Source organism: Cupressus sempervirens, chromosome 8, assembly GCF_028749045.1.
Source record: "Cupressus sempervirens isolate cs-2001-9-10 chromosome 8, ASM2874904v1, whole genome shotgun sequence".
Lineage (NCBI taxonomy): Eukaryota > Viridiplantae > Streptophyta > Pinopsida > Cupressales > Cupressaceae > Cupressus > Cupressus sempervirens.
The window spans coordinates 806,802,555-806,827,777 of record NC_143125.1 but is presented as its reverse complement, the minus strand read 5'-3'; the positions used below and the strand labels follow the sequence as shown (position 1 = coordinate 806,827,777).

Here is a 25,223-nt window from a genome sequence, read left to right as displayed (position 1 = left end):
GCTTTATAATCCCTACAAATTCTCAACGTAGGCATCTGTGGCTTTATAATACGTTTAAAAACACTCAAACATTGACATCTTATGGCTCATTTCATGTAACTTGACAAGATAATTTTTCTATTGTAGGACAATTGAAACCAAGTTCACTAATGCAAAGTCATAAAAGTCTCTCTAGGTGAAGTAACTGTTTGATTTTCAAAATGCAATATGGAGTTGGGTATGGGGTATTCCCCACATTATTCCTATTTGGTACAATATTTCTTTTATCCATGGTTGCTATATTTCAAGGTGCCCTTGAATTTGATCTTATTACCATGTGGCCAGGCCAAATGTAAGATATTAGCTTCAAATACTATAGTGGGTATATCACCACAAATAATGTAAATGGAAGAGCCTTATTTTATTAGTTTATGGAGGTAGAGAAAAATCCTACATCTAACCCATTGAACCTATGGTTTAATGGAAGTGAGAACAATTGATTTATTTCTATACAGATACTACTTGCTTATGGGTGTTAGGGTTTACATTGTATATGACATTCAACATCTTCGTTTATGAATGTCAGATTGAATTGAATTCATCCAATCATTGTAGGGCCAGGATGCTCATCACTTGGGTTTGGAGCTTTCATGGAGCATGGTCCTTTCAAGCCCATTAGTGGAGGCCTTTTGGAGCAAAATAAATACTCTTGCAATAAAGGTAATATTCACCAAATTGTGCAATTATTGGCATAAGTTTGCCTTGCTTAGAAGCTTGGTTAGTACAAATTTTCAACAATGTAGGAGATTTCCCATATTGAAGGGGTGATAGAGTGGATCAACCCTTCATATCAAGATACAATCATACAAATTGAAAATAAACACATGGTAAAATTATAAATCTATATTCATTATCCCTTTTCTAAGAACCAAATACATATATCTCTTAATAGAGGACTTATGGATTCTCTAGAACTTGTTACATTCTATCTAGGTAGAGGAAGAATCTACAATGGAGGGGTGTGAAAAGTTATATATAATGTTCTATAGACAATTTGTTTTGTGGTAAAAATTACTACCTACCAACACATGAACTTCCAAATGCAAGATTATCATAAGCTAAATTTGTGTCTAGCCTTTTGGAAGTGACATTGAAAATCCTTTTCCTTTACCTTCTATTCTCTTTGCAAGAATCTTGTAGAGATTTTTTTTTGTGGGAAAAATCAAACATTTTGTATTTAGAGAGTCCTGCTGGACTGGGATTCTCATATTCAAATACTACTTCAGGCAATAATTCCAATGATACACAATCTGGTATGGTTGATGTGCCCCTTGCCATTATACTACATGTTTTGAGTACATACCTAGTAGCAGTATGATAGTACTGAATGTAAAAATATGCTTTAAAAAAATCAATGGCATGTCTGATTTTACATCTCAAGACAATTTGAATTTCCCTGTTGATTGATTGGAGAAATTTCCCAAGGTAAAGGATGTAGACATTTACTTATCAGGGGAGAGCTTTGTAGTTATGCATGTATCTTCTTTCATTGTATATATCCAAGTATTCTAAACTGCATGGCCTTACTGATCAGATCTGATGTTTGTAATAGATTATAATTAGGTATCTTTATTTGAGATTAAATGACTCATATAATTCATCATTCACAAGAATACATCATCTGTGAACTTAAATTGCATCAATGAACCATTTTCCATGAGTGATGTATTGTAAGAACCCATCAGTTATGAGCTTTTGTAAGGAAGCAAAGGTGTGTGGAAACATTCTGAATTGCATGGCCTTACTAATCAGATCTGATGTTTGTAATAGATTATAATTAGGTATCTTTATTTGAGATTAAATGACTCATATAATTCATCATTCACAAGAATACATCACTTGAGAACTTAAATTGCATGAATGAACCATTTTCCATGAGTGATGTATTGTAAGAACCCATCAGTTATGAGCTTTTGTAAGGAAGCAAAGGTGTGTGGAAACACTTCCTATGCTAATCTCTAGAGGACGGTTATGCACATTTCAACTTAAATATCACAAAGATCTCAAGAAATGCATAATAACATAATCAAAATAACAATGAATGCATAACACAATGATTACCATGGGGAAACCCTTCTGGGAGAAAAACCCCACCCTCCAAAACCTGCACAATGTATTATCAAACCAAGATGATTAAAATACACTTGCAATGCAAGTTCTTATAGGAGTGCATCACCACAACTCGAACTCGAAGAGACTTCTTCTAGCACCCAATCTTGCAAATTGAACTCAATTACACAAACACCTCCCTAAGCCCTCCTTTTATAGTGATTTTACAACCTGGAAACCACTTGTGGTTTTACAAAACCATGGGAAAAACTACCATTGCACATGTTACCCATTTTTGACATTTACATTTCCAAGATGGAAAATCAACTAGGTTAAAATAGTAATCCTGTCCATAATTTTGTCTCTTAGTTTAGACCCCCATAAAAGTCATAAAATAAGCTAACTATGCTCTAAAAATTGCCCTCCTATATTCTACTATGGACAAGGCACCTTTGGTATTTTATGCACTCTTTTCCAAGATATAAACAAGTGAAAAACTTCCACAAACAAATTTTGAAATTTTTCAAAAAAAGGTTGCAAGATTGAGACACATGTTCTCAACATTCTCCCACTTGTCAAACACCTTCTAAGAGTCAAGGGATCCAAAATATCATGGACTTAATTGCTAGGGGCCAAGAGGCCCATAGACTCTAAACACCATCTAAACTTCTCTATGCTTATGAACTTAATTAATGCATCAACAACATTCACCAAAGTCTCCACCTTTTGTAGCTTCACCTTCTAGTCCTCAACCATATCTCTCACAAAATGATATTGTACGTCAATGTGCTTGGTCTTGGCATGAAAAGTTGGGTTCTTCGCTAGGAAGATTGCACTCTAATTGTCACTATAAATTGTCATTATACCCTATTTGAACTCTATATATGAACACAATCTCTTGAGCTAGATGGTTTCCTTGCAGGCATGAGTAGCTACCATATACTCTACCTCAATAGTGGACAAAGCGACCACAACTTGTTGCTTACTCATCCAACTGATTGCACCACCAAATAATGTAAACACATATGCATTGGTGGATCTTCTACTATCAACATCACCGGCCCAGTTTGAATCCACATAGCCTTGAATATCTAAGGAATGCTCATTTCATGTTCCATGAAAACATATCAAGTACTCCAAGGTACCCTGCAAGTATCTGAAATTTGTTTTACTACATCCAAATGCGCTCTTCCTAGATTAGACATATAACAGGAAAGTACTTCCACTACTTGGGTAATGTCTGGTCTTGTACAGACCATATCATATATCAAACTTTCAACAACACTCTAATATGGTACTTGACTCATCTCTTTCATCTCCAATGGGGATGTGGGACATTGTGAACTAGAAAGCTTTGTTCCCATTGTAATAGGAACACTCAATGCTCTTGAATCCTACATATTGAACCTTTTTAGAATAGTACCAACATACTTACTATGGCCTAGCCAAAGCTTTTTGTTCTGTCTATCTCTTATAATCTCCATTCCCAAAATGTGCCTAGCTACACCAAGATCTTTCATTTCAAACTTTATCGAGAGCTGAGATTTTAACTCTGCAATCAAACCTTTTCCTTTGCCAACAAACAACATGTCATCAACATACAAGAAAATAACCAGGAAATCATCACCATTAGATTTAAAATATACACAGTGATCAGATTTAGATCGCACAAATCCCAAACTCAACACATATGTATCAAACTTCTGGTACCACATTCTAGGACTTTGTTTTAAACCATACAAGGATTTCTTCAATTTACAGACCAAATGACTTTTACCTTTTACCACATAGTGCTCTAGCTATGACATGTAAATTTCTTCCTCTAGATCTCCATGAAGGAAAGCAGTTTTCACATCCATTTGCTCGATCTCTAGATTGTAAGCTATTGCAATAGAAAGAAAAAATCTAATGGATATCATTTTGGCTACTAGAGAAAAAATCTCACCATAATCTACTCCCTCAACCTGAGAGCAGCCTTTTGCAACCAAACATGCTTTATACTTCTCAATGCTTCCATCTGAACCCATTTTCCTTTTGAACACCCATTTACAACCAACAGGCTTCTGTCCTTTAGGCAATGGTACAAGGTCCCATGTTTGATTCCTCTTAAGAGCTTCCATTTCTTCATCCATGACTATTTTCTAGGACTTTAAATCATCCATACCAAGAGCCTCTTGTATATTTCTCGATTCGTCAATATTAGAATTCAATGCAAATATGCATCTCCAATCATCAGGAGAATACCCTTACCTTTTGTTGTGAGGTTTTCACATCATCGCCCCAAAATTTTGGGGACCTCCTTTCTTCAATGGCCTTAGCCATTTTTGTGGTCTAGAGGTTTCAATTTGAAAATTTCACACCTTGGACGCCTTTGGTCCATGAGGGGATTGGATTTGCCTTGATTTTGTTTTTCACTCAGTGTTAGCTTGATTTTTCGAAGCATGTGATTTTATCTTTAGGCCAAGCAAATTTTCAGAAAAACATTTTTTTTTTCCGATGGTTAGAACAATACTTGACAAGATAAAATTGCAAATATTGTACTTAGATGGATTTTTAAAAATTGGATATAATTGTATAAACTTGAGCATTTTCAAAAAATGAATTTTTTGTTAGATTTGTTTGTTTTGGGAAATCTTGAATTTTTTCGATGAATTTTTTTTTTTTTTGATAGTGAAAGTGAAAATGAAAAATCGACTTTAAGTGCCAAGAAAGAGGATTGTTTGGTTAGAGAAAATGGAAATTGTTTGCAAAATAAAATTGGAAAAATTGCAAATTTTGGCATTAAATTGGTTGGAATATTACCTAGAAGATTTTTAAATGTTGGAAGAAATTGGCTAATTAAAGTTGAAAAATTGATTTTGGCTAGCTAGAGTTGATTTTAATGATATTTTAATTGCTAACATGCTTTAAATGATAAATTTTTGCATCTACTAGGCTCTCCTAATTTTATTTTACAATTTCTGGGCCTAACCGACATTTAAATATGCAAATTTCATTAAAGAAAAATTAATTTTTAGCTTGGAATTTAAAGTTGGGCCATGTTTGTGCACTAATTAAATTTTTTTCTTCTCCTAGGTGCAAGTCGGCTAGCTAGAGAAAGCATGTGGATTGGGTATAAGAGGAATCTCCTTCCCCTTATGTCCTCATTCATTCCATCCTCCTCTTCCATGCTTGGATGAATTTTTGACAAAGGGTAAATTTGCATATGTTTGGTGATTTCTTCTAAAGGGAGCAACTCTTCTTCCTTGGCAATTTTTATAAGGCAGATCTGCACTTTTCTATGCTTGGTGAATTGTTTCTAGGACAGATTTGTGTGCAAAAAGAAGATTTCAGGGTCTTATCAAATTGTTGCAAGGGCAGATTTTTGTTTCATTCTTAGCATTTTGCAAAGGTAGATTAATTCACGGTTGAGATCTGATTTTTATGCCCTAGGTGATTTATGGTGGAAGTCTAATTTTTCTCCATAAGAGCTACAATTTTTGACCTAATTGAGGTGATTTTACTTGAAGGAGGAAGCAAATGATAAAGGTCTAATTTTTGGTGTGTTGTGGGCAATTTTAAGAGGACATAATTTTGATTTATTCAGCTAGGGCATCATTATTTGCAAAGGGCTTGAAATTCCTAAGGTCTGATCTGAACTTCAAAGAAGATTTAGCTATTGGTAAAGGTAAATTCAATTCATTCTAGAGCTGTAAAGTGGTCCTTAAGTGGATTTTGCTCTTTTGTTCTTGTCTAGTTTTGTTTCTCTTGGTTCTTCTTGCATTCATTATCCACCACTTCATCATTCCATTTATAGGTTGAAGTTTGGAGATTGATAAGTGTAGAATCCATGATAGGACATTTGGCAAGGCAAAAATAAGCTAGACCACCCTAGGTTGAAGTTGGGAGATATAAGTGTAGTCCATCCTAAGATAACAAAGAGACAAAAATAAGTGGTAGTCCCAACCCTAGGTTGAAGATTGGAGATTGATAAGTGTAGTGATAGGACTTGGCGAGGTAGAAATAAGCTAGATTTCATCGATGGAAAGAAGGTTGGAGATTGATAAGTGTAGTCCATATCATTTAGAATGAAGGGGCAGAAATAAGAGTTTAGGATGGTATATGTTAGTGCAAGCAAGAACCCTAAGGGAACAAATACTAAGACAGACAAAGAGGACATGATGCCCAAACCACCTTCTTCTAAAAAATGAGGTGAATTGCCAATACCAATATCGGTACAATGAACATGATGTAGCTAAAGGACAGACTAAAGGAAAGACAATCCCCCATGGCAAAGAAGATATACAAAAGTGGAATTGTATACATGCAATGGCTTTCCCTCCTACTGTGCCTTGTCAGGAATTGGTAATGGAATGTGCATCCCAGTTTGATATCCTTTCTAAGTCCATCATTTTTGGTGAAGAGGAGAGAGTTTTGGCCAATATTGGCAGACAAGTGGTTGAATAAGTATTCAATATTCCTCAGTATAAAGGCATGACAGTGGTAATGATGGACTAGGCAGCTAAGTCATTTCAAGATAACCAAGAGGCTTGTTTCATTCACCTAAAGCAGAATTGGTTGCACGAGGGCAAGAAAGAGGTTACCAGATCATCGAGGCTCATGAGGACATATTTCAAATTAGAGTATGGTGATCTCATTGTGCTTCTTAGCCAGATCATGGGCCTAGCTGAAGGTATGCAATTCAAAAATTGGATGTACTTCTTTATAGATGAAATTGAAAAGGGAAAGAGAAAATTTGATTGGGCTAGAATTATAAGTGAGAATTTAGAATTGCAACTTAGAACCATGCAAAATCAAAAGAAATTCTATATGGCATCCTATCTATTCTATTTGATTGTGAGATTATATGAAAATCTAGGACTTAAGGCCTTAGGGATGATTGGCAATGGGCTAGGGAAATATTTGGTGCATGAATGCTATTCGTAGCTTCATTTGCACAACAAAAAAGACTATATAATATTTTATGATTCCTTTGCCATGAAGATGGTAAGGATATTGCAAGGGACACTTGCTAAGAGCTCTCAGTAGAGGCAGAAGAAAAAGTCAAGAAGTATGGGAGTTGGTTCATCCAATTTTCTCAGTTTACATATCCTAGAGTAGTAGGAAGTACAATTTTTCCCAAGAGACTTCCAAGGTACCCACCCAACAAGGTAGTTTTGATGGAGTTGGCTAGGAAACTTGAGCATTATGAAAAAATGATGAAACTCAAAGGTGAGATAGGGATTACCTTCTCATTTGGAATTGGCAATGATAGTTGCCCTAGTCGTGTCACCTTTGTAGCTGTAGAGAAGGAGTTAGAACAATATTATCTAGGATGGTATAGATCAAGGCAAGGATTCAATCCTAATGGTCTTATCAAGGCAACTCATGGGAATACATTTAAACATGTTCCCACTATAGAAGACTTTTGGGCCAATGCACATGATGAATTTCATGTGAGAAAGCTAGCTTTCTCAATGTTGTCAGTGAACATGATGAGGGAAATCAAATGGAGAGGCCTTGATATTCCTGATCAACTAGAAGATGATGAAAATGTGTTGAGAGAAGATTATGATATAGTAGATGGAACAGAGTTGAATCCAATAGATTGGAATGATCACCAGGATCCTTCCTTGGAGGTAGTTACAAGAGCAATTGATTTACACACCAAGTCATGGTATAATGGGAAGTTAAGGAAACTACAAGGTCAAAGGATATGCCTTACTTATGAGAAAATGAAAGAGAAAATGAAACTAGAAGAAGGTCCAACAGAGTCAATTGGATAGAAAGGTGGAGGCAGTAGCTAGCAAAAAAGAACAGTTGTGACCAAGAAGAGAAATTTGGAGGTTGAGAAAAGTAAAGAACGTCAAGAACCCCCAGCAAAGAGATAGAATGTAGCACCATCAAGGGAAAGCATAATTGAGGCTAGAAGCCAAGAGGTGAATACAAGTGATCAAATGGTTGCAACAAAGGTGAGCTCTAATTCAGAATCAAGTGGTTGTAGTGATAGTACTGAGTACTCTCCTCTCTCGGAGAACCAACATGGAGAAGAGGTGATAGTCACTAGTGAAGAAGAAGATAGGCCAATCGATATTGAGGAAAAAAGCTAGTGCCTGAGGCCATTGGTGATGTTTTGCTAATTGAACCGAATTCAGATTTAGGAAGATGCACTGCACCACTATGGTTAAGGAAAATGCTTATGCCAAGAGGCGAGGTCGTGACTGCTCGGACAATTGAGGATATCCAAGGGTTAGTGGAAAAGGGTGATATCAAGAACTAGAGACAATTTTCAAAAATGGTGGCAAAGGTAATTAGGAGTGATGATGATGGTCACTGAAAAGTTTAGATTGCTATGTTGAAGGTTAGCAAGGTGGTAGATGAGATTGTAGCTCAAGAATATGAGATAGTTGAGCATAACTTGGGAAGAATTACAGATGACATGGAATGTGAGGAGATCCAGGAAGGCATAGTTTCAATTAGAGAAAGGTTAAGGAAGGAAAATGAAAAGATTGTAAAGTTGGAGGCTGAAAACAAGTATTGGAGAGATAGCCAGCCTATCCAATAGTTGCATCAACCAGCCCTTCCTCAAGACAGTATGAGCAACATAGAAGGAATATGTAACGCCCCGCTCGGGAACCCAAGAGAAATAAACCTAACATGTTACAATGTTTACTGAACTATTTTTTTTTGTGAAGTTTAAACAACATCAAGATAACATTAATGCGGAAGCAATATGAACATACACAACAAATACACATTTGCAATTACAGATATAGTTTCAATTCCTCAAAGGTTCCTTTACGTTGAGTCACATTTAATAATCTTAAATTAATTAGTTTAAGTTTCAAGTACAATGTCTCAAGATCATAAAGGAATAACAGATACATAGTCGCATAAGCAAATGCATAATTATAAACAATACAATGAAAGTACATCCAATCAATAACATCCACTACACATGTCGCAGGATATGTGAAAATAGATACTGTACAACAGAATACATGATAACATATATACTTCATCTGAAAAGAAGTCTCTGAGATAAGAAGTAAGAATGATAAAGGTACATCTTCTACAACGAACATCCAACAGCTGGCAATGTGAAGGGGAACCCAAATGGTAAGAAGGCACTACCTCTCGACCGCGTGGTTACCTAGTCAGGCTTCCACTCCCACCGTGCAGGGAAGATAATGAACGATCCACAAACGGCTATCAAACATAAAACACTCCTAGGCATGGAATACCTACTAGCCAAAACTATCTCAAAGGTAACACATACTACTCAAGAAGATAAAATAAACCAGAAAGAAAGAACACTCAATCCAATACTGACATCACATAACCAAACATCATACACAAACCAAGTATAAACCAAATACCAAGATCAAAAGATAAAGTCAATTAAAGATAATCATCTCAAGTCAAAAGCCACATGTCAAAAGTACAACATCCATGAATCACCAATCATCTTCAATGAAAGTAAATATCCACAATAAACACATCCAACAATAAGTACACCACCAGAGATACACAAAAACTACAGAGGAGACTTAGGCTACATACTAGGGAGTGTCATCACATGGCTGTTTGAGTTACCCTGGACTGATCTCTTAATAGACCCCGGACCCTCAAGCATTGAGTTACCCTGGACTGGTTACTATGAACCCCGGACCCTCAACATCACACATATGGAAAACTAGAAAGCCCTCTCAAGAAGACGAGGCACTCATCTCATTCCCATCCTTAGTCTATACAAGCACTAAAGGCATGGGTAGATCAAATATCTCTAACTTATCTTGTTAGTGTGTTTTTGCCCCCCCATAAATTTTAGTTACTAGATTATCACTTATTACATAACTTGCATTAGGTTACCCTAGTACTGACCACTTTGGGTCCCGGACCCCTATGCAAGCCACTCCCAAGTCACATACCTAGACAACCTCTCCTAAGCACATAAAAACACAGTTGTGTCCCATACCACAACACCCATAAAAATCAAACTTGGTTCCTTAACAGGCAACCTGATAACAAGATGGATCAAACTAAATCCAAATACACATAAATGCTCACAAAACAAATCTCATAAGTATAAACTCCAATTTGAATCACAAGAATCATCATAACATCTAGCCACATAATAGTATCCAAGAAATCTCACAAAACCTCTGGTGTACATCCTAGACTGGTCGACATCTAAACGACACCAAAATCCAAAAAGAAATATAGATAGTATATAGAAAACATCATAGTCTCACAGTTGGATTTGATTGATAATATATTGTTGAATTAATGTAAGGCTTCAATTTTCGTTTTTTTTTTTTTGTTTTTTTTTTTTTTTTAAATTTTTTTTAAATTTTTTTTTTAAAAAATTTTATTATTTTTTTTATTATTTTTTTATTTTTTTATTATTATTATTTTTTAAATTAATTAATATTTTTTTTTTAATTTTTTTTAAAAATTTTTTTTATAAATTTTATTATTATTATTATTATTTTTTATTTTATTTTTTTTTTTTAAATTATTAATTTTATTTTATTATTATTATTATTATTATTATTATTATTATTATTTTAACTAAGTCAAATTTCAATAATTTTGTTTATTAGAAGAACAACCCTTCTAATAAATTTAGATAAATTATTATATATGAAAATTTTAAGAATTGTATTATAATTCTATATTCTTTATTTTATAATATTTTTCTCAATGAACTTCATAACAATATTATTTTAATATATACATATTTTAATAACATTTACGATATTAAACCGATAGGAAAAATAAATTGAACCCTTCGAATTTTCAATCCTAAGATTTTCATTTCCAAAAACAAACCCCTTCCAAATTTAAATTTCTTAATTCCATTTTAATTCAAAACCCAAATTTCAATTTAATACTAAATTTCTTTCAGAAGTAAAACAAGGTTTTCTAAATAGTTTTTTTTTAATCCCGATTCCTAGAAGAAATCAAATCGCAAAAGATTCAGAAGAAAAGTAGCAAGATTCATTCAATAAAATTTGAGAAAGCAATTTTCAACAAGCACGAAGAAGACAAAGATCCGAAAGTGTTTCTAGAATGGTTCACAAACCCTACCTTGATCTGATGCTAACAATCTGGTGAAACCCTTGCTAATCCGAACCCTTCCAAGCTTCCAAAGATTTCTTTGCTCCCCTTTCCAAAAGTGTGTTCCCTGAAAACCTGTGTGTGCAATAATGACCCAAAACCCTCTAATATAGAATCTAATTACCTTTTAGGGCTTCTGTCCCCACAACTCTAAAATAATAATTACTTTATTTAATTAATTCATTCATGCACAATTAATTTCCCTTTTAATTAAAATTATTATTTTATTATTCCTTTCATGCACGTTAAGTGAATTGTTAAATTACTTTATTTAACTTTCCACTTTACTTTAATAAATTTATAACTTTTTAAATCTCATGTGCACATTATTAAAATATCTTTATTCAAGTTCACATTTTTATTTTTTAATTAATTTTATTTTTAACTCATGCATAATTCATGCGAACTATAATCTTTATGATAATTAAATATCTTTTCACTTTTAATTTCATTTTTAGAAACTTAATTGATAAAATATTTATTAACTTAAATAACAATAATATTTAGCATTTATTTAAAAATGCACTCTAAATATATTATTATTAAATTAAATAAATATAATCAAGTTCTAAATTTAAACTTTAACTTTTATCTCCAATATTTAATTCTCTCTTATTTAATTAATTCATTCATGCACAATTAATTTTCTCTTTAATTAAGATATTCTTTTATTAATCCTTCATGCACTTTAAGTGAATCGTTAAATCACTTTATTTAACTTTCCACTTTGACTTTGCTTTTAAAGTTAATTTATAATTTTAATCTCATGCGTACTTTATTAAAATACTTTTATTCAAGTTCACATGTTTTTATCTTTTAAATTAATCTCTTATATTTAAAACTCATTAATGCAAACTTAAATCTTTTCCATAAATTAATATCTTTTTTCCTTTTTAATATATTTTTGAACGTTTTAATTTGATAAATATTTATTAACTTAAATAACAATAATATTTAGCATTTATTTAAAAATGAACTCTAAATATATTATTATTAAATTAATAAATATTATTACGTTCTAAATTTAATCTTAAAACTTTTATCTTCAATTTAATTCTTTATATTTAATTAATTTCTCAATTAATTAAATATAATTAAATATTCATAATATCATAATAATTTTCCATTAAATTAAATTATTAATTTAATCTATTAATTAGACTTAATTAATAGAAAATACATCAAACACTCACAAAACGACATACACACAAAAATACTCACGGGTTTTAAAAAGGGTAGACAGTCTGTTACGAGTCCTCCTTGCAGGACAAGTATTATAGGCTTATGGCTAGGATTGGACCTGATCATTATCTTCCCATTCTCACCATTTTAGTATTTGTAATAGGGCATGCTCATCCTGGCAATTCAGGGAAGTCGATGCCCGATACCTACATCCTGCATAAAAGACGAGCATGTACATGTATATAATATATCTAAACTAAACAGACAATGGCGGGGAGTGGTTCATCGTGTAGATCCCGACTAGCAGGTGACTACGACTCCCTCCCTTAACCACATCAAACACGTCAGACAGAAAGATAAAATAAACACACACACACCGTACACATGCAAGTATGGGGTAAGTATAATAATCACAAATCTAAGATCAAATGTGTACATATAATAATGCATCTCTATCAATATAACATAATCATCATTAAAGACATCACGTTAACATTTTTATGAAAGAAACCACATTTACTAACTAGGATCATCAAAATACCATTAACAACACATGAATGAAATCAACTAAGCAATAATAACCGATGCATTTGTAATCAAAGTCATGAAATAATATCATAATAATGTAAATCTAGTATCTCTAAAACTAATCAATGCATAAAATTAGCTTAAAAGAATTTGACAATGATAATAGAATGTGAACTAGGGGCAGGCTCTACAGAATATTAGCTTAGCTACACGAAGTCAGGGATTGGATCCACAATAAAATCAAATATGGGAAAAATTTCTTGCCTTCCTTTGTCTTGACATTCTGGTCATTGGTGGCTATTAAAGACAAATTCAGAAGATTTGAGGGTGAGTGGAAGGATTTCCTTCCAGTTAAGGACCTAGCCATTCCCAGGCCACATGCATTCATTAAGCTACCAAAGACATATTTGGAAAGGGCCAAGTTGGTAGATGAAGGAAAATTGAATATGGTGGAGTCTTGGTTTTTTACCTTGACTATCAAATTGAGAATACTTGAAGAAATACATAATGAGATTGCATGGCATAGCCCAAGTGTTGACACTTCCATTTCAACCACGATGAGTGATGTCGGGGCTGTGCTTGATTTTGAAGACATTAGAGAGTAGAATGTTAATGAGACAAAATTTGGATTGAGATTGGATGAGTTGGGGAAGGTTGCCATCAAGAAGAAACATTTGGGCACCCTTGCCTCCCTCAATTCCTTTATTGGATATGCGAAAGAATATGAGAAGGATCATGAGAGAGCACTGCAGGCAGCAAGCAACATGATGAATTCAGCTGAGCTCAAGATGAAGCATACACTTTTCCCTCCCATGAAGGAAGTCAACGACAAGCTAGCCAAGTTCATTGATTTGGCTAAAAGATGAAAGAAAAGGGTAGAATTATATTAGAAGATAATTTGATGTAAGCCCAAGTGGCAATTTCTCCTTTCTTTTGGGTAGGGTAGGTGTCTGATTTTGATTGGCTAGCATTTTGGTGCCTTCTCATTGGTTGCCATTTTTTCTTTTTTTAATTGGTCCATTGATGAGGTGACATCTTCTCATTGGCTGATGGAGTGGCAACCCTAATTAGGGTTTCTAGGATCCAATCTGGATCGTTGGTTTTGCCTCTTTATCTCTACTGTTGATTGTAATTTTGGTGCCTATATAAGGCCATTTTCTCTCATTTGTAAAAGGTTGAAGAAAATTATTGCATGAGATAATACCAAAATCTCTCTCTTTTTCATTGTTGTGACTTGTATGGTGATTAAGAACATTGGGTGTTATTGCATGGTTTCTACTTCCACTAGTTAGATTTCATAAAGTAGATTTTATTTCAAGAATCTTCTAAGTAATAATAAGAGTAGATGGATAATTGCATGGTGATATTAGTGGATGTTTGATAGGGATCTATTACTAGGCCACTAGCATCTTAGCCGCTAGTTAGGGAGCCTTGTGTGGTAATCTAGTCCTTTATCCTGAGGTAGAGCCGTTGGTTAGCTTTCATTAGATTTGATCCCCATCCATTTTCTAATCTCTCCATTCATAGAAATAGGAGTAGAGCAGTAATAGTGGAGTAGTTGGAATTCATTCTTAGAAGGTTAGAAGAGTAGAAACATCATTGGCATTCTCAACCTCCATCATTGCGCAATCAACATCATCTAGCACTCATACAAAACCATCATCATCACCATCACACCAAAAGTCCAAGCTATCCTTGAATGAACAACATAAGGCCACCTACGTGATTACCACCAAATCACATCGATAACTGAGTTAGTATACATAGGTGTAAGGAACATTAGAGTTATTCTCATGTCTTCATGAGTATTAACTTTTTAAGAGAGGAATTGAGTATTTGATATTCCATATCAAGTATTCAATTGTTAATATGTTATGTAGTGGTACAAAAATTGACATCAACACCTTTCAAGTGGTTTCCTTTGTGTAGTAGATCTTCCAACAAGATCTGGTTCAGGTTTAGCTTTAGGTACCTCTTCTTTCTCTAATGATTCAAAACTCATAGAGCTCTCTTTGATTTCTTGTCTTTCTAAAGGCCTCAATTCAACTTTTTCTAGTGTAGTAGGTAGTTGAATCACATCTTACTTTTCTTCTATTTGAATCATTTCATCTATGGAGGTAGAGCCGTTGGTTAGCTTTCATTAGATTTGATCCCCGTCCATTTGCTAATCTTTCCATTCATAGAAGTAGGAGTAGACCAGTAGTAGTGGAGTAGTTGGAATTCATTCTTAGAAGATTAGAAGAGGAGAAACATCATTTGCACTCTCAGCCTCCATCATCGTGCAATCAATATCATCTGACACTCGTACAAAATCATCATCATCATCATCACACCAAAAGTCCAAGCTAGCCTTGAATGAATAGTGTAAGGTCGCCTACATGATTACCAATGAATCACATCGATAATTGAGTTAGTATCCACAAGTGTAAGGAACATTGGAGTTATTCTCATGTCTTCATGAGTATTAACTTTTCAAGAGAGGAATTGAGTGTTTGATATTCCATATCAAGTATTCAATTGCTAATATGTTATGTAGTGGTACAAAAACTGACATCAACATCTTTCAAGTGGTTTCCTTTGTCTAGTAGATCTTCAAACAAGATCTAGTTCAGGTTTAGCTTTAGGTACCTCTTCTTCCTCTGATGATTCAGAACTCATAGAGATCTCTTTGATTTCTTGTCTTTCTAAAAGCCATGATTCAACTTTCTTCGGTGTAGCAGGTAGTTGAATCACATCTTTCTTTTCTTCTATTTGTTCTGGTTGCACTATAACAGAAGAAGGCTTAGTTTTTATAAAAATAATACTTCTTGAATAAAATACCTTTTGTTCAATAGGATTCCAAAGCTTCTATCCTTTTACACCATAGGTGTATCCGATGAAAATACATTTAACATCTTTGTTATCTAGTTTTGTCCGCTTCTCCTTTCGCACATGAGCATATGCTTTGCAACCAAACACTCTTAGAAGTCTAAGTGAAGGCTTGTGGCCCGACCATGTTTCTATTGGCATCTTATCAACAAGAGTTGATGTAGGAGACCTATTTATCAAGTAGTAAGCAGTGGCTACAGCTTTGGCCTAGAACTTTTGTTCTAGTCTAGCACCACTTAGCATACTCCTAGCCTTCTGCATCAAGGTCCTGTTCATTCTTTCTACAACTCCATTCTGCTATGGAGAATATGGAGTTATCTTCTCTCTTTTAATACCACAATCTTTACAAAATGTGTCAAAATCATTGGAGAAAAAATCACCATCATTATTAGTTCTCAAACATTTTATTTTCTTTCTAGTCTGCAACTCAACCGTTGCTTTAAATTCTTTGAAACGATTGAAAACTTCAGCTTTACTCCTAAGGAAATAAACCCATGTTCTTCTACTGAAATCATCAATGAAAGAAACATAACAAACTAATCTACCAATAGAAGGAACATCAATTGGACCAAATACATCCGAATGGATTAGATCCAAAATACATGAGGACTTATGAGAACTTGAGTAAAACTGAACGCAGTTTTGTTTACCATAGATACAATGCTCACAAAAATCAAATTCAAGATTGCAGTCATTCAACACGTCAACAAGGTTCTTATTTTTCAAGGTTTGTAGACCCTTCTCACCTATGTGGCCGAGTCTCTGGTGCCATAACATGGTCTTCTCTATAGGAAACTTTGATTCAGTAGATAGAGCACCCTTGGGTACCCAAAAACTATGACCATCTATTGAAAGAGAAACCCTCTCCTTTTCCAACTGAGTACTCTTTTCACAATCTTATCAGAAGTACTATTGCACTCAACAGTGCATGCATCAAGCTGGTACAATGTACCCAATCTGCTTCCTCATGCTATCACCATAGCACCTCTCACCATTTTTACACCTACTTCAAAAAATTGTACATGCACACCCACATCTATTAGCTTACTAACAAATAAAAAATTCTTGCTAGTCCCAAGATATGCAAGACACCATCAAATTTTCTAATTCTATCATTAGAAAATTTCACACGAATACTTCCATGGCCAACAATATCAAGAACTAAGTTATCACCCAAATACACCTTACCGCCATCAAAATTTTTATACTTACTAAACCAGTTTCTATTAGGATTCATGTGGAAAGATGCACCTGAGTCTATCAACCATGCATTTTCAACTACATGAGTGGCCAAGATTGCGATGAAAGCATCTCCATCTTCCTTTTCAAACTCAGAATCAGAATCTTGCTTCTTCTTCTTCTTCTCGTCTTCTTTGCAGTCCTTTCAGAAGTGTCTAAGTTTGCCACAATTCTAGCAGATTGCCTTGGACTTACCAAGAGATCTTGATCTCCCCTTATTCTTGGACTTAGAATGGTCATGCTGCTTTTCATTCTTGCCTCTTTCTTTTGGTCTTCCTTGAACACTCAAAGCCTCTTTGGCATTTAGAGAGACCTTCCTTCTCACCTCCTCAAAAAGTAGAGAACCAACAATGTCCTCCATCTTCAAGATAACTAAAGTGCTCCCTATGGGCATGACAAGGCTATCCCATGAGTTTGGCAATGAACATAGCAAGATTTGGCACCTTTCTTCTTCATCCATTGGCACCCCGACAGAGGTCAACTGAGTCACCAACATATTAAAGCTTTCCAGATGCTCAAAAATTTGTCCACCTTCTTCCATTCTCAAGGAACACAACTTCTTCCTCAAGAAAATCTTGTTCACAAGTGATTTCACTTGATAGATCTCACTTAGCTTCTTCCAAAGCTTCTTTGCGATAGGTTCTTCATGGACATTAATCAAAATTGAGTCTGCAAGACACAATCTGATGAGACCTTTAGCTTTTCTGTCTATCACATCATACTGTGTGGCTAAAGTCAAATTTGCGGGCCTCAACTTCTTCTCATCAATTGCATCCCATAGATCCTGATCATTCAATGAATCTTCCATCTTTAGCTTCCACATCTCAAAGTTTGTGCCAAAAAAATTTTCAACATCAATTCTCCCCAACATGCTTGCCATCTTTTCAATCCTGCAACACAGAAATGAAATACGTTGCACAAGCTTCCACTCAAACCTTGATTAGCTCAAAAAACCCTATACCCAACAAATAGAACCAAAACTGGCCAGGCTCTGATACCACTTGTAAGGAAGTAAAGGTGTACAAAAACGCTTCCTACGCTAATCTTGAGAGGACGGCTATGAAAATTTCAACTTAAATATCACAAAGATCTCAAGAAATGCATAATAACATAATCAAAATAACAATGAACGCATAACACAATGATTATCATGGGGAAACCTTTCCAGGAGAAAAACCCCACCCTCCAAAACCTGCAAAATGTATTATCAAACCAAGATGATTACAATACATTTGCAGTGCAAGTTCTTACAGGAGCACATCACCACAACTCGAACTTGGAGAGACTTCTTCTAGCACCCAGTCTTGCAAACTGAACTCAATTACACAAACACCTCCCCAAACCCTCCTTTTATAGTGATTTTACAACTTGGAAACCACTTGTGGTTTTACAAAACCATGGGCACAACTACCCTTGCACATGTTACCCATTTTTGACATTTACATTTTCAAGATGGAAAAACAACTAGGTTAAAATAGTAATCTTGTCCATAATTTTGTCTCTTAGTTTAGACCCCCATAAAAGTCATAAAACAAGCTAACTATGCTCTAAAAATAGCCCTGCTATATTCTACTATGGATAGGGCACCTTTTGGTATTTTATACACTCTTTTCGAAGACATAAACAAGTGGAAAACTTCCACAAACAAATTCTGGAGTTTTACAGAAAAAGATTGCAAGGTTGAGAGACATGTTCTCAACAGCTTTGACAACCCATTTGGCACTTAAAAGGAAGATTACACTTGCAGTGTTTTTGAGAATCTATGAAACTATAGAATTATTCATCTAGTTTATTTCAATGATACCTACATGCATTTAGGCTCATAATCTGATGCAATCTTCCATCACTAAAAATGAAGATTAGTCAATGAAGGAAACAATATGAAATAAACAATAAAATCTATTTATTTTATATCATTATTTGCAAGACACTACGTACCCCTATTGGCAAGCCTTGTGGTGGATTACAATAGAAGGCCAAATATCACACCCATAAAGCTAAAAGCATTACTTGTATGTCTGATCTTGCATAATCATTCTAGAATGTTGAATTGTCTTCTTAAAAAATTACTTAATGTTTGTTTGAACCATATGCATGCAACTTTGTATAAAACTGATAACCGTGGACTTTAAATTGACATTTGCAGATAGGGAATCCTCTTCTGGACTTGGAGATAAGTGTAAACAATGGAGAATACTTGTGGTCACATGGTTTAATATCAGATAGCTCATACTTAATGGATCAAATTGTGTTCAACAACTCAAGATATTTGAATGAATACTACCAAGATAATAGTCACAAGCTTGTAATGACGTGAACAACAATGTAACAGCTGATATAGGAGATGCACTGGATATACATGATGTCACATTAGGTGAATGTTTATCTGACATTTCAACTCAGGCAATGCCATCAAGAGATCAGGGGAAGATTCAAACATGGTAAACTCTTAGCACCACCTTTTCTTCATCTTTTAAACTAAAAAGGAACATTGCACTCCATCTTATTTAATCAATAGGAAATAAAATCTAACAATGCCCAACTAAGTTTTGCTCGGAGTGGCTGAGAAGAGTTACATATGATGACATAAATAACCTACCTACACCTAACCTAATTAGGCATTTTAACATATGTTTTGCTTGACACAATTTTTTTCGTCTTACTTTGCTTGGCTACTATTTCTCACCAGTCTTTGCAGAAAATAAATGAAATTGATCTTTGCATGGGAGATAAGACAGTGACTTCATGCCAATACAACCGGCCTTCCTTATCATTGGGATCTCTGTGGGAGGTATATCACTTGCATTCCCAAATCTCTTGCAATTCAAATTTTTTTTGTAAGATAATATAATTGTATTTTAAAACAAGATTTCAATCTCTTAAAGGTACAGTGAAATTTATAAATAGCAGAAAATGGTTGGTCGATTTTGCTGGCTGGATATCCATTTCCAAATGTTATTTATATATTTCTTTTTTAAAGACCGCAATTGATTTTTCAAGACACCTCTAAGTACATTCAATTTCATTATAAAACGTCCTGGTACCAAAATATGAACAGTTCATCTTGGTTCAAATGACATTATCCATGTACATACATAGATTATCTATTAAGTCTTATACTCCTAATCAAGAAACCTGTATTGATTAACGTCATTTGATATACCAGGCCACTTTTCTACCAAGAAAACAACATGGCAAATGACATAAAGCCAGAGCTCGCTAAGCTTCTAGTTCCAATACAAGTGAAATCATTCATCAATGCCTACAATGCTTTAGAAATTGTAATAATGTGTGTCTTTATTAAAATAATTATTGGTTTTACAGTGGAGATCAAGATGCAGTGGTGCCACTTACAAGCACTAGAACCATTGTTGACAATCTGGCTGAGGAATTGAAACTATTCAAACTCCTAAGATACAGTCCATGGTTTGATATAAAAAACAGGTGAGTTACATCAGCATTACTTAAATCAAGAACCAAGAAATTAATAAGTCTTCTTGATCATTATAAACAAGAAATATTATCATTATAATCTTCATTGATTGAAGCAGGTCGCAGGACGGACTCAAGCATATGAGAGAGAAATAAACAGGAAAAATGAGAGCATTCTGAGAAATAAACACTTCTCCATCAGAGGCACACGCTTTGTTTAGAGCTTTACTCACATGGATGCCTTTACCGGCTAAGAATTAGAATATCCATGCTAACGTACCTATCAGTCTAATAAGGTTTGTTTTAAATTTATAATGAATAATTTGGACAAATTAGGTCAACCTATGGAAAATTGACTCATCGGAAACAAAAAAATGTCTAGGAATATTAGCATGTAATTTGCTTCATTCAATTTAAACATTGTACACGAAAAATCGTTATGATGGTTCCAAGATCTTCATTACAAACAAATATAAACAAAATAAAATTTAAAATATGTTTAAAAAAACAAATGATGAATTCAATGAACTTCTAAGAGTGGTAATATATTTATATGGATTCCTGTTAAACAAAAATAGAAATTCATAGAGTTAAATTGCGGAGCCATGGGAAAAAATATTTCAGGACCAAATCAACTCCCTGAAAGTATTTATGTTCCCAATTCTTTTTTAATATAAGCAATACCACCACTGCCGCAAATCCTGCTCCATTTGACAGTCCCACTACAATCTCATAACATACCATTTCCTTGCTTTCATACCACTTGCTTTCCTCACTCTGCTCTTCTTCACTCTGCTCTTCTTCATTAATAGACGTAGAAATTGAACAAGGAGGAGGTGAAGTAAATTCTGGCCAAGAGCATTCCTTTGGAAGGGGACATCCCCATAAATTTGGATTGTCTAAATATGATAAACTGGAAAATGTTACCAACTGTCCTCCTTGTGGTATACCACCTGAAAGGTAGTTGGAGGAAAAATTGAGAGCTCCCAAATAGTTCAAAGAACCAAGTCCTGTAGGAATTTGTCCAACAAATTGATTTCTAGAAATATCTAATAATTCTAGCTGTCTCATTTGAACAATACTGTTTGGAATAGTACCAATGAGATTGTTCATGGAAAGGTTGAGAGAAATCAAACCCTTCAACTTTCCGATATCAGAAGGAACATCCCCATCCAGCTGATTGTTTGAGAGGTCTATAGCTGTTATCATTGAAAAGAAATGTTTATACTCTCTACCTTTAAAATCTATAATCAATCCAGTTTCATATGACAAGGTGTATGCAAACATAATAGATTCTTGATTTGGTTCTCCCAGCATTGTTTGTAAATTGCAAATGCTGCGTGGTATAAATCCTGATAGGCAATTTGAAGAAAGGTCTAAGACATGCAGGTGTTTCAGTTGTGCAATTTCTGCAGGAATACTACCTTCAAAATCATTCTTCCTCATTGATAGAACTCGCAGCTCTGAAATATTTCCTATTGACTTTGGAATCCGACCTTCCAACAAATTCTGCCCAACATCCAGAATAGCTAATTTTGTACAGTTTGACACGGAGGGAGGGAATAATCCACTCAACCTATTCTTCCTTAACAATAGTGACTGCAGGTGACTTAACCTACCAATTTCGGACGGCACCACTCCCCACAAATTATTATCTCCTAAATTCAACATTTGAAGCTTAGAACAGTTGGCTAAGCTTGGAGGGATGCTCCCATTAAAATGATTGTTTGCCAGATTTAATATGTTTAATGAAGAACAATTCTGCAGCATTGAAGGAATCTTTCCCGTCAGCGAATTGTTGTTGAGCAGCAACACTTCCATACTAGATGGCCAAATTGATGGTATATGTCCGGATAATGCATTGTTAGACACATCCAGGACATATATTTCCTCTGTAGCTGAAATTTTAAGCGATAAGCAACCTTGCAGATTATTTGATGTGAGATTGATATAGTGAATACTCATATCCAGCAGCCAAGAAGGAATTTCTCCAGTTAGATTGTTGTCGGCTAACTCCAACTCTTCAAGTGAGTACTGAGTGGAAATCCACAATGGGATTTGACCATCGATCTTACATGATACCATAAATAAGCTTTTCAACTGGAATGAAGGAATCCAGGTGGGGCTGGAATTAAAAAAACCATTGGACAGGCTTAGATATTCTAATTTGCTAAGATTGTGAAAGAAAGCCCCTGAAATCATCTGACCGTTGATTAACGTGAGGGAGAGCTTTTCAAGTGAAGAAGGTAACGATGAGGAAGCAATACTCTGATTAAATGTATTCCTCTCAGCAAAGAGGCTAATAAGGGAAGAGAGTTTTGAAAATGACTGGGGGAGAGTTCCATATAGCTGGTTGGAAGCTAGATCCAAGTATTTCAATGAAGAGAAATGCCCTAAGGACTCTGGAATGCAACCATTGAACTGATTCCAAGAAAGATCTAACCCGTGCAGATGAGTGAGATTAGAGAGAGAAGTGGGAATGATTCCTGAGAGTTGATTATGGGACAGATATAATCTACTGAGAGATGAGAGGTTAGAGAGTGAGGAGGGAATGTTTCCTTCGAAATTATTATAAGAAAGATCCAAGCTAATTAAAGAAGAGAGTTTGGACAGAGAAGAAGGAATGCTATTATTGAATTGATTAGTAGAGAGATCTAACATGGTTAAATAGGAGAGATTAGAGAGAAACGTGGGAACGTTTCCTGCAAATTGATTATTAGAAAGAACTAGATGAATTAGAGAAGACATGTTTCCCAAGCAGTGAGGAAGAGTACCTGTTAATCCATTGCCAGAGAGGTTTAAGGTTGCAAGAGAAGTGAGGGTGCACAAGCTCTCAGATAAGACGCCCCCTTCAGCTGAGGCCCTAATTTCAACACTGAGTACGTGATGGGTGATGTTATGGCAGGATATGCCCTCCCAAAGGCAGCAATCTCTTTCCCTCTCCCACGAAGTCAGATTAGTGTAAGAACCAGAAGAGACATTTAGGTGGGCTTTGAATTGAAGAAGAGCTTCCTTTTCCCTCTCAATACATCCGCTGCAGAAGCAGAGGAAAAACAGGGGAATAATAACAAAAGTAAACCCAAAAAACTCGATCCTGGTTGCCATGACTGCTTGGATGATTTGGCATGGCAATGAGAGAGCAACTAATTATAGAGGGCTTGAGTGGGTGTCGAAATGTGAAGGAAAGCTACCCACAATTTCGATGCACTCACTTGGAAGACTTTTGAATAGCAATATGAGAACGAAGGCTCGCAAAACTTGCCGTGTAAAACAACCAAGGTTATTGACTTGACTTGCCAGACCAGACCTTTCTGAAATTAGATGACACATTGACCCGTAGGTTCGAAAGGAGTTTGTGCGGACAGAGAGTTTATATTTCTCTAAGTAGGATTAGTAGCTTGATTTTAATTGTTTTTTGGCCAAACATTATATTTATAATAATAATATTAATATTATAAATAGATTTATTGTGAAAAATATATTTACTTATCAAGAGGTTAATATTCTAAGAATAATTATGTGCTCCTTATCAACTGTATACATTATATTTACTTAGGTTCAATTCTTAGAGGGAGTTTAGTTATGTTTGGAGAGGGGCTAATTCAATAAAGATCAAATATGATCATGTATAAAATGGGAGAATCACTAAAATAAGACTAAGTAAATGTAAAATTGTAGAGAGATACAAATTACAATGCTATTAAATTTAAAAAAATTAAAATAAGTGTCAGTTCATGTTTACAAACTAATTTCCTCATAAAGTTATTATTATTATCCGTATTATTATTTTGATGAATGAAGCTTGAGGGGTCAAAGTCGAAAGTTTTGTATTTTAAATAAGATGAAAAACAACATAGATTAAAGCAACTTAGCTACTGGAAGAAAACTAAGAAAAAACAAAAGGGAAAATATACTCAACTGAGATGAGTAGCCTAGTGAAACATCTTAAAATTTTGAGCATTACTTCATAAAATCTATCAAAAGGAATAATTTTGTCACTTCTTAATTACTAGAATGACTACTCGTGAAATGAAGAAATTTCTCTATTTCGTAGCCACTTAAAAAAAAAAAAAACTGTGAAAGAGCAATTTTTTGCTAACTCACATGCAATCAACAATGAGATGGTGAAATGGTGATATTTCACTATTTTACGGACCTGATGAAAAGAAGCCACAAAGTGAAGATTTTTCACTGGTTTTCCGGGATGGAAACATAGGATGAGAAATGGTGAGGTTTTAAGCAATCCAAATGTAAATCAATGAAATCATGAAGATAGATTCCTTTAGTCTTTTACGTGCATGCAATTTTAATGATTATGGGCAAACATAGAAAGGGTGCTTCTAATCATATGAAAGAAATAAATGAGAAATTGACAAAACCTTAAGGTGTTTTTAAAAAAGCATTCAAAATACTCTAAATGCACACACAATATAACTTGGGGTTCACATTATTTTATCACCAGTTACAGTGTCCACTGATCAATGGGATTGTCCACTAGCAACAATATGAGGGTCAACATCCCAACTCTGTAATGCAGTTGGACTTGACAAAAGCACCAGAAGATTAATTAGATAACATGTAAATAGTTTATATGCAGTAGCGTGGGAGCTATGCAATGATCATACTAGTTATCAGAGCGATTGTTTTGAAATTGAAATGGAGGCAGATGAGGCAGAACTACATGAATGGATCACTGACTCTTCTTGAAGCAATTATGATTAATTAAAATGAAGTTTCAAGTTTTTATTTTAATAAAGTTTTGATTGTAATTAAAGTGAAATCAG

At 34.6% G+C, this 25,223-nt stretch overlaps 1 protein-coding gene and 1 pseudogene across 1 annotated transcript; one reads left to right on the top strand and one right to left on the bottom strand.

The window, feature by feature from the left end:
* Positions 1 to 207: 207 nt before the first annotated feature.
* Positions 208 to 20,595, top strand: LOC149544854 (serine carboxypeptidase-like 45; annotated as a pseudogene).
* A 359-nt stretch (positions 20,596 to 20,954) lies between these two features.
* LOC149544853 (uncharacterized) lies at positions 20,955 to 23,696 on the bottom strand. The gene has a single exon (XM_089795427.1). It carries the CDS (start codon positions 23,542 to 23,544, stop codon positions 21,022 to 21,024), a length of 2,523 nt encoding a protein of 840 aa, XP_089651553.1. The 5' UTR covers positions 23,545 to 23,696; the 3' UTR covers positions 20,955 to 21,021.
* Positions 23,697 to 25,223: the final 1,527 nt, after the last annotated feature.

Coding starts and splice junctions, on each gene's coding strand:
- LOC149544853 (XM_089795427.1), bottom strand. CDS start 23,544: ATGGCAACCAGGATCGAGTTTTTTGGGTTTACTTTTGTTATTATTCCC.